The sequence below is a fragment of the Rousettus aegyptiacus genome, unplaced genomic scaffold (assembly GCF_014176215.1).
Source record: "Rousettus aegyptiacus isolate mRouAeg1 unplaced genomic scaffold, mRouAeg1.p scaffold_m13_p_2, whole genome shotgun sequence".
In the NCBI taxonomy this organism is placed as follows: Eukaryota; Metazoa; Chordata; class Mammalia; order Chiroptera; family Pteropodidae; genus Rousettus; species Rousettus aegyptiacus.
Window position 1 is genome coordinate 154,624,200 of NW_023416295.1, and position 10,097 is coordinate 154,634,296.

The 10,097-nt window shown below is 32.6% G+C and overlaps 1 protein-coding gene across 1 annotated transcript; it reads right to left on the reverse strand.

The window, feature by feature from the left end:
• Nucleotides 1–367: 367 nt before the first annotated feature.
• Nucleotides 368–9,570, reverse strand: CLEC12A (C-type lectin domain family 12 member A). The gene is made up of 6 exons (XM_016128915.2): nucleotides 9,268–9,570; nucleotides 7,029–7,127; nucleotides 6,543–6,731; nucleotides 5,508–5,659; nucleotides 4,093–4,196; nucleotides 368–2,030 (listed from the first exon to the last, which is right to left on the reverse strand). Exons 1-6 carry the CDS (start codon nucleotides 9,359–9,361, stop codon nucleotides 1,865–1,867), a joined length of 804 nt encoding a protein of 267 aa, XP_015984401.2. The 5' UTR covers nucleotides 9,362–9,570; the 3' UTR covers nucleotides 368–1,864.
• Nucleotides 9,571–10,097: the final 527 nt, after the last annotated feature.

Sequence of the window (10,097 nt, forward strand, 5' to 3'; positions counted from 1 at the left end):
ATTTCTCCAAATAATCTTCTTTTTCAATATTGTCACACCTATTCTAAATCCTATACATTTCTATGCTAATTTTAGAATTACCTTGCCACTTTCCAAAAAAAAAAGTTCTGAAAGGTTCATGGATTGTATTGAATCTATAGGTAAAATTGACATCACAAAAATATAGTGTTCTAATCCAAGGATATGGTCATCTCTCTACTTACTAAGGTTTTAATTTTGTTAGCAACTTTTAAAGGCTTGACTCCCCAGGAAACAGACTCTGAAATCAAGATTAGCATGATGAAGGTTTATTAGGGAACACCCTTCATATTACTTGACCCATGAAAAAGAAGGAAGGAAGCAAGGTTGGGCAAAAGGGGACGTTGGGCTGTGATGCATTCTCGCTGAGGCCTCAATCAGTTACAGATGAAGGACTGGAGATGAAATAGACCTTTTGAGTTTCCCCCTGTTAGATCAAGGCAGCCAGGCCTTTAAACTCTCAAATCATTAATCATTGGATATGTGCTGCCATGGAAAGGGAGCATAATCTTGGATGAATTAATTCTCTTAAACAAAAGCAAAGGCTCACACTTGACAGTTGCTTGTTGGCAGCTCTCCCAGTGACTGAGAGAATAGCCCTTCAGTCCTAAAGGGGAATGTGTGTATCACATTGAGATTCCACCACAATTCAACTTTTTCTCAGCCTAGATCCACTTCTTCATGAAAATGAAGAGAGTTCCTGTTCATCACATCCTCTCAAGCTGTGACTGCTGAATTTGTCTATTTACCATCAAAATAGGCAAATGGATCATAAATGTGTACTCAAGAGTGACAACTGGGTGCCACATGTATTTCTTTCTTTGTCTATTGTTTAACAGCAGCCTTACCTTCTCCTGTTAATCAATCATTTGCTCTTTCCAAGACTGTTTCATCTGATAAGATGTTGTGCTGCCTGGTTCTCTAAACCCATGGAACTGAGTTACTCTGGAGAGAAAGCACTCATTTCTCAAATTGGTCACTGGAAATGATGTTAGTAAACAGGGTCCCTCCTGCTTCTGCCCTTTGTTTACAGACCCATGTATTTTACGAACTGAGGACACAGCACCGTATAGAAGTTATTGATTTAAAGCATATGCTACATCTTGGAAGATACCGTCATGTTGTCATAAACATTAACTCTGTGCTGGCTCTCCAGTTGTGCTGTCAACCAGCCTTCAGTCCTATCCATTGCTCTATCTAACCTCCAGCTTTATGTTGCTTCAGTCTATGACATGACCAGTAGATTCCATGGTCAATCATCCACTTCTTACCTCTATGCCGCAAAATATATCCCTTAGTCTGACATGATGTTTTGTAAGGTCTCATTCTAGCTGATCAAATATTCTCTAAGTCCATGGATATCTGTTCTGGCTTAGGCCTTGTGGGTAGGACAAGCAATTTCATTTCCTCTCTCTTTTTCCCCCCAAAATGTAAATCATTCTGTATGACTAGAATAAACCCCAAATGGTCATGATATATTATCCTTTATATATTCCTAGAGTCATTTTTTTTCTATTCTTTATAAGGTTGATATTTACTTTATGTCTGGAAAAACAGAAAAAGTTAGCTTCAGTTTTCAGTATTCTCACTCAAAACACTGAATTTATATTCAACAGTGTCTTGACTATATCTAAATGATACATGTGGCTTTCGATATGACTTTAGTTTTCTTTCACTACCAAATGAGGAAAAAGAAGTTCAGAAATATAAATTATTAGGAGAGAAAGGAATTTAGTCTCATAGTATCTTTATTCCATTTATGTGGTCCTCACAATGTATGTTCCCCAAAGTTGCCTTTACTTGCAGGATAACAGCTAAAGGAAAATAAGTGCACTAACTATATTTTTCAATCTGGTACTTCATTCATTAGTATACTCTCAATCTTCACTAGATTAGCTAACTTCTCACATATAGAATATTTTTGAGAAGCGCAGTCAGCATAATAAACACGTGATCTGTGTACATATCCACAATTCATTTTGCTATTTAAGACATCTGTGTTTCCTGTAAACCTGAAAGAGAAAATGAAACATTACTCTTGGAAAGTCAAACATTTGAAACATAGTCACCCACACACAAATTACTTTTCCAATATATCATTGCTCCTAGGGTCTACATTGTCTGAAACAAATTTTAATTATTATTAAGAATATCAAGAGTGTCCAGGTTACTTTTATTTATTGACAGATATGCAGTGTCAATCATTGCCTTATTTTTCTCCACCTTTCTTTCTTACATCTGGTATATTTGCTGTTCTTTACTGTCAAGCATAGCACATTCTTTCCCTAATACCTGATATGATTTAGAATGGTGCAATTCCATCAGGTTCTTAATCCAACTGGCTCAGTAGTAAATCTTTGACACCGTCCTCCTCAAATGCCTTTCATAATCACTAAAATCAGGAATTAACTAATGTATGATATTTTAAGCTCAACATCATCTCCAAGTGACATATTGCTCTAGTTATTTTTCAGAGAGTTTACTCTGAAGTTCTGAATAATTACCAGCCCTTAATACAAAATTACTAATCAGGGATTATGCATTAGGACAAATGTGTAAGTTGAAAATATTATCTCTTAGACAAAAATGTAGCATCAATACTTAGGTTAATACAAATGATCATTAGTCAATAAATAAGTTCAATTAAATTTTCAAAAGTGAAAATTTCTATTTTAAGTAACATGGTACAGATGTCATTTATCAGAGCCCTTTTCCAGAAACAATGAGAATAAAAAACAAAAGAGAATCATGTATATATACATATATGATTATAAACTATATACTTATGTTATATATACATATATTATGTTATATTATTTTTATTTCAGTATTATTTCTTGATGATTGGAAATATCTACTGTTTTTTTTTCTCTTTAGCAATATAAAAAAACACATGAAAATTCTACTTTTTCAAAACAAGATTCCACCTATACTCTTCCCTGATACACCTTCGACCTTTACTTCTAATCTTTTACTCTAAATGAGATCTTTAAATATATGTATTTTTGTCCTCCATTTATACATTTCTTATCTTTCATTATGTCCAATCATGCAAATTGCCAAAGACAGAGCTGCCTTGTCTTTCTGATGCATATTCTTACACCTACTATTTCTATCTGAAGAAAAAGCAACCAAAACAACAACAAAAAACAAACAATTTGGTGTCTGGCCAATGTGGTGATTATGCAGGAATTTTAGGGTTCCACTGCCCTGCGTTTACTCCTGCTTGATGTGTCCTCAACCAACATATATATAAATTCATGTGTTTGCAACAATATCCAACAAGTTAAGATTCTGTTTCTTTCTTTAGTCTAATCCTGTCTCTTCTCACATTTAAGGGGTTATAAAATATAGATGAAATTTTAGCATTATTTTTATATGTATTTTTTCCCATTACAAGCAGAACAAATACAACATATGAATACCCTTAAAATGGTATAGTTATAAACACATTTTAAAATATAACACAATAAAATATTTTATACATACCATATATGCACTATACTATGGCCGAGTTCATTTTATTCTCTTTACCAGAAAAGCTCTTCTACTTTATCTCTAAATTTTCCATTAAAAAATGCCCATTTCAAATATCAGTTATAACACAAATTTCAAAGCTAAAATTTATTTTTGGTTATTTTTACTGAAGCATTATATTCTATTCTTTTTATCTGTAGATTTTAAAAAATTAGTCTGATCATACAATTAATGATTAAATAACAATGGGCAGAGTCAACCTTTCATTCATCTTTGAATTCCAAAATTTAGCATTTTAAGTACAATTGAGAGCCCAGTGAATTTTGTTGGCTTCTATATTCTCTTAGATAAAAGCACTATTTAAATAAATTCTCCATTATTTGGCTACTATAAGTTTGTCAGTGACTTGTCAAGATAATGAGAAGACATTTGTGGCAACTTTTTGTGGTATTGGATACATTGAAGAAGCCTTATGGAAAAAAATTCTTTAGGAATACAATTTCAATTGAAGCCAGTGTTAATTGTAATCTACAATCTCCTGAAGAAAATGCTTTTACTTAGGCCAACTATAAAAATTCAATAAAACTAAAGACTTACCAGTCAGAGGAAATAATTCTCTCATCCAAATTGTGGTCATTGTACTCTTTTGTGGGAGATAATCCCAGCCAATAGTTATAGAACTCTTTGGATGTTACAAATTCCTACAAGAAATAGAGATGGTTTGTTAAAATAATTGCCTCCATGTCTATATATTACCTCACAACATAATTTCTCACAAATTACTCTCAAGGTAACATTTCTAACATTATACCATTACTTTTCGATGTCATTAAAGAAAATTGAGACAATGTGTTTTTTGTTTGTTGATTTGGTTGATTTTTTTTACTACAGGATTTCCTCTAGCATTTATATATCAGTAACTGTCTCACATAAAGCAGAATCTACTGGTTCATGCATAACCTTAACTTAGGGTCAATGAAGTTCATGAATTTCAGGTTTCAAATATTGAGCAGTAAATATTCGGTCTGGGGACAAAGAGGTGGTTAATTACTGTAAACATATGTTAATGAAAACAGAAAGAGTAGGAGAAAAATGTAGTAAAATCAAATTAGAGAAGTGATTGTAGAATAGAATTTAAAACCAGTCCTGATTTTTGTAGCTATAGTAAGTTTTTTTCTTATATTCTAGGCATTTTTTGAGTAAATAACTATGAATGGATCATTTGAGAAATAGATCAGATGAGGAAACGCTTTGGATTGATTTCCCTCTCTTCTAATATAGGAGGACAAAAATGCTTAGAATAGAGAAGCTGAGACATTGGGGGGGGAAAAAATATATATATATATATATTTTGCTTAAAATAAATGTGATTACTGAGAGACCAGCAATGTTGAGTAAAAAGAAAAATATGGAAATACTATTTAGACATTAAAAAAAAAAGGAAATAAATACATAAATAAATCTTCCAGAGAATTTACTTTTTCTTGGACCTGGAAACTCAGTGCAGTATATCTGCTAGGCACTTGCTTTTGTCACCTCATCTTAATTCTACTTTTTAATGTATATTTTATGCAAGGTTTCTTCTTTACTAGTATATGTTGGCTTTTTCTCTTAGCTAAAAAAAAAAAAAAATGTAAAATGACGGAAACAAAGGATCTCTTCCAATGTAGATTTTATGAAATTGATAACTCTCAGGAGTAATTTCCAGATCTTCTGTTTTTAGATAAATGCTCAGAAATTGCGTTCTGAAAGTTAATCCTAAAGTTCCATTTTGGAAATGCTCACAGACCTAAAAATTCTGGGTGCCCTATATCTACTCACCTGCCCAGACTCGGAGATTCCATGAATGCTAAGGTCCTAAGCTAAAGTTTTATAAATGCTACCTTAGCTGTGCGACCCTGAGATAAATGTACTAAGTCTCAGTCACCTCATACCACAAGTAGAATAGGCCAGAATTAATATGATGGGAAAATGGCTTCCTTCCTCACAAGCGGAGATCTATAGGACCTTACCAATATACTTTTGTTCTTAATCTTCAACAGGCTGGAATTATAAGAAGAACATAGCAAAACACTGTTTTGCCACGTGTCATATTTTTGAACTAGTATATAACAGCGGTCCTTATGCCACATCCAGTCCCTTGGACAAGGTTTGCATTTGTGCTCTGGAAGAAGAATGTAGTTTTACTTGGCATATGTTGATAATCTTCATTATTCTTATTATTCCCATTGTCTTCTATGTTAAATTAAACAAATTTATTTGTTTTTCTTCTATTTATGTCAAAGGTGAAGAAAATGAATCTGTGTTTCAGGCCCCTATAAACCACCACAATGTGTCCAAAACATAGTTTAAACAACACGCTTCAAACACTTGGATTCCAGTATATTTCCCTACCTCAGAAGCCCTGCATAATAATTTTCTTCTCTCCCTTTGTTATTTTGTGTATTACTACATTGTGATAAAAGCTAATCACAGGAAAAATTGTGTCATGAAAATCAACCCAACAAACATATATCAATCCTGCTTTTTTCAACTAGAGAATTTCTAGTTCTCTGACTTGTTGAATATTTAGAAGATTTTGCAAAAGCACAAAGAACATATTTTAGTTATAATAGCTATAAAAACTGTTAGTGATATTAAAAGGCTGATTCATCCTAATTCCAACAGTAAGGCCTAGCTTTATTTCTTTTCTCTTGATTCTCATTAAACACTCACTGAAATTTAGAAATGAGGTCATCTATAAAGAGTTATTCTTTCCTCCCTATCTTCTATTGACCTCAGCACCCAAAATAACCTAGTAAATGTCAGATTAAATAAACTGTATATCATTTAATGTTTTATTAAGTAATTGTCATCTTCTGTAACTTGGGGCCTAAGTTATTATTATGTTTTCTGTTTGTCTTCTAACTGCATAGAAATATTGAGTCTTTTGTCAACCACATTTAATTCTTTCCCCCAAGTATTGATTTCTGAAAGACTAATTCTCAAGTGACTTGTAGGTTTAGTTCATTGTCTAGCAAATAACTTAGAGAAGAAAATAAGATTACCTGGTTCTTTTCTATAGAGCTCATAACATAATTTTGTGGCTGTTTCTTGCAGTGTGATAGAGAGATTGCTGATCTTCTTGGAACTATTCATATTATCCATTAGTAGTAGAGAAATATTCCTCTGAAGTTCTTCTTTGAAATTATGTAGTGTTTTAAATTTTTCCATTTCTCTCTTTGAAGTTAAGTGAACTCCAGGTCAAAAAAAAAAATGAAATGATAAAAAATATTTTAATCCCACAATACAATCATCACCTTCTTTTTTGTGGAAATAGTATTGAAGAATATTAAAGTTCTAGGGAAGCAGTCATTCAAAAAAGTGAAGGAAAGAGATTAACTACCATACTGTAAAGATCTAGTTATAAGCACCCTTAGTGTTTACATATCACCTATAATCATTTCGAAGCTTCAATTCAGAGTAAACTTTTATGTAAAACTAATACAATTCTACATGTTCTCCTTTTCAATCAAAACATGGGTAATACATACATATGCTTCCTAAGACTCCCAGTCCAATCAGCTGCAAAAGGCACAGAAGAGTAAGAGCCAAGGTTCTTCGATGCCATACATGGGGACGAGCAGGAGGTGCTGTGGAAAGCAAAATTAGCAAAGAGGCCTGGGTATGTTATACATTTTTATTTGAATCATTTAATCATTCATTCATTTCACTTTTTTCCCCCTTCCTAACATGTCCCCAGTAAAGTAATGTGCTTTGCTAGAAACTCAAAGATATTTTTAAATACCTTTTTAAAGAATATTTTAAGAATAGGTCAAAAACATTTTGTTCTAGGAGAAGCTGTTATTTAGTAGGTCGATTCACTAAATGAAGGCAAATATAGAGTTTAGAAAAGATAAGAGAGTAAACCAATCAATCTGAATACAACATATATTTTCTGTAAAAATTGGGGAAATTGAATAGCTGGCAGTTAACAGAGAGGTCAGTCTGTATTCCTTCCTCAAGTGGACAATTGTGAATGTCAAAGAAAATAATTTTAGTTATTTATGTTTTCCCCGGAAAATCATGACTATGGGACATAAACGATAGGCAGTTTCCTTGTAATATCTCTGGGTGTTCTTTTGTCAGCCAGATCTTAGGCCAAATCTATATTATTTCCTCCTTAGAATTTGTCGTGTTTTTTAGTAACAAACTTCTGTTGAATGCTTTCTTTTTATTAAACAAATAAAGCCCCAAATAGATAATTTTCTTATTTAAAAATAGGAATTATGAACTTTATATTATAAGTTATTTTACTTAAAAAATGAAATCAGAAATGAAAGAAGAGATATTACAATGGGTATCACAAAAATATAAAAGGTCATAAATTTACTACAAATGATTATATGCAAACAAATTGGAAAATGTAGAAAAATGGATAAATTCCTAGAAACATAAAACCTACCAAGACTTAATTATAATTAAATAGAAAATATGAACATACTGATTACTACTAAGGAGATTGAGTCAATAATCAAAAAATCCCCCAACAAACAAAAATCCAGGATCAGACAACTTTACTGGTAAATCTTACCAAATAGTCAAAGAATAAACACCAATCCTTCTCAAACTCTTCCAAACAAATAGAAGAGGAGGAAACATTTACAAATTTATTTTAAGAGGCCAACATTACCCTGATGCACAAACCAGACAAGAACGCTAAAAGAAAAGAAAATTACAGGCCAATATTCTTGATGAACATAGATACAAAAATACTCAATAAAATATTAGCATACTAAATTCAACAATACATTAAAAGAGTCATATACCACTAATCAATTGGATTGATTCTAGGGATGCAAGAATGGTTCAACTTCTACACATCAGACAAAGTGACATACCACATAGGCAAAATAAAGAATAAAAATCATATGATCATCTCAATCAATGAAGAAAAATCATATTACAAAATTCAACATCGATTTATGATAACAAAAAACAAAGAACCTCTCATCGAAGTGGGTAGAGTGGGAATGTATCTCAGCCTAGTATAAACCATATGTGACAAGCCAATAGCTAAAATCATACTCAATGGTGAAAAGCTGAAAGCTTTTTCTCTAAAATCAGGAACATGATATAAAGGCCACTCTCACCACTTTTAGTCAACACAGTATTGGAAGTTCAACTTAACTGCTTCTGTTTTTTTAGTAAGTTAGATGAAGATCTCCAAAATAAATAGGAGAAATATTAAGGTAGTATATGTTTGACTTAGTAGAAAAATCAAATGACATTCTTTAACAGTATCTCTGTCTATCTTTCTGTCTCTTTGTTTCTCTGTCTCTGTCTCTCTTTTACACACACACACACACACACACACACACACACACAAGCATTTCTTTATTTTAAAAAACGTACAAAACCATAAGTTTCCTGGACAACATATGTTCCTTGTTCCATGATTTCTTTTCACAGGTAAGAAAAACATTGTTCAATACACACATATAAAAATTCTAACCTATCTTAATTACCTTCAGTGTGATGTTAAAAACTAGAAAATTTGTAAAAGGCTGAGTGTTCAATACATTGACCAGTCCTTTTAAAAAAAAAAGCTTTATAATCATTTTATATGGATAGCTTTGGTAAAAATGGGAGGCTTAACTTAAAATTCGAATGGAAGTTCACTGTCTGTTCACTAATATCTAAGATTGCAGGGCTTTTATCTTCATACTTCTACCACTTCCTGTACTTTACTTCTATCATCTTACAAAAAACATCCATAGTTCAAAATCTTACCTTTTATCCCAACCTGGTCAATTTCCTGGATGCTTTTTATCTTTCTGGAGCAGTCCTGGAATTTTAGATCTGCGTAAGTGACTTCATCAGACATTGATGGCTATGAAAAGAAATCCCTACAAACAGCCAAAAAAAAAAAAAAAAAAAAAAAAAAGAATGATGATGATAAACTAAGAGTTGAATGTTAAACAGGAGTTGCTATTTCAGTCTATAAACTGAAGCTTAAAGTTATAAGCTTAAACTTCTGTTTTGAAATTCACTATACCAACCACCCACATGTCTGTAAATGAGCTGCTGGCCTACTGTGGCCTCACAAAAACACAAAGGGCTGTTGCAAGAGGAAGCAGTCTTCCTCCTTCCTTTTTTCTCATTTCTCTATATCTGACATTTATAGAGTAGTTTTTAAAATTGTGTTTGGATATGATTAGTATTATACAAGGGAAGACAAATTACTAGGGCAACATGATGCAGAAATAACAGACTTAATTGGAGAAAAACTTTCAAGCAGAGAAATAATAAAAAAGTACACAACCCTCAAACAATTACTAGTAGATTGAAATGGCCTGGCATAAATGTTCTGCACATGTCATGGCAAAGGTTGTGACAGAGGGGGTTTGCCTCAGCCAGGAGACTGCACATACACAGAGAACACTCCCAGAGAAAGGGAGAGTGCAAACTCCACCTTGCCACCTTGTTACATTGTACAGTTAACCTAAGAGGAACTAGGGAATACCTAATTTCTCTGGTAACAAGAAATATATATATTAAGGGATCTGGGACCCAGCAACCATGCTAGGGGTTATGCATACAGATGGTCAAGGTTGGGATAC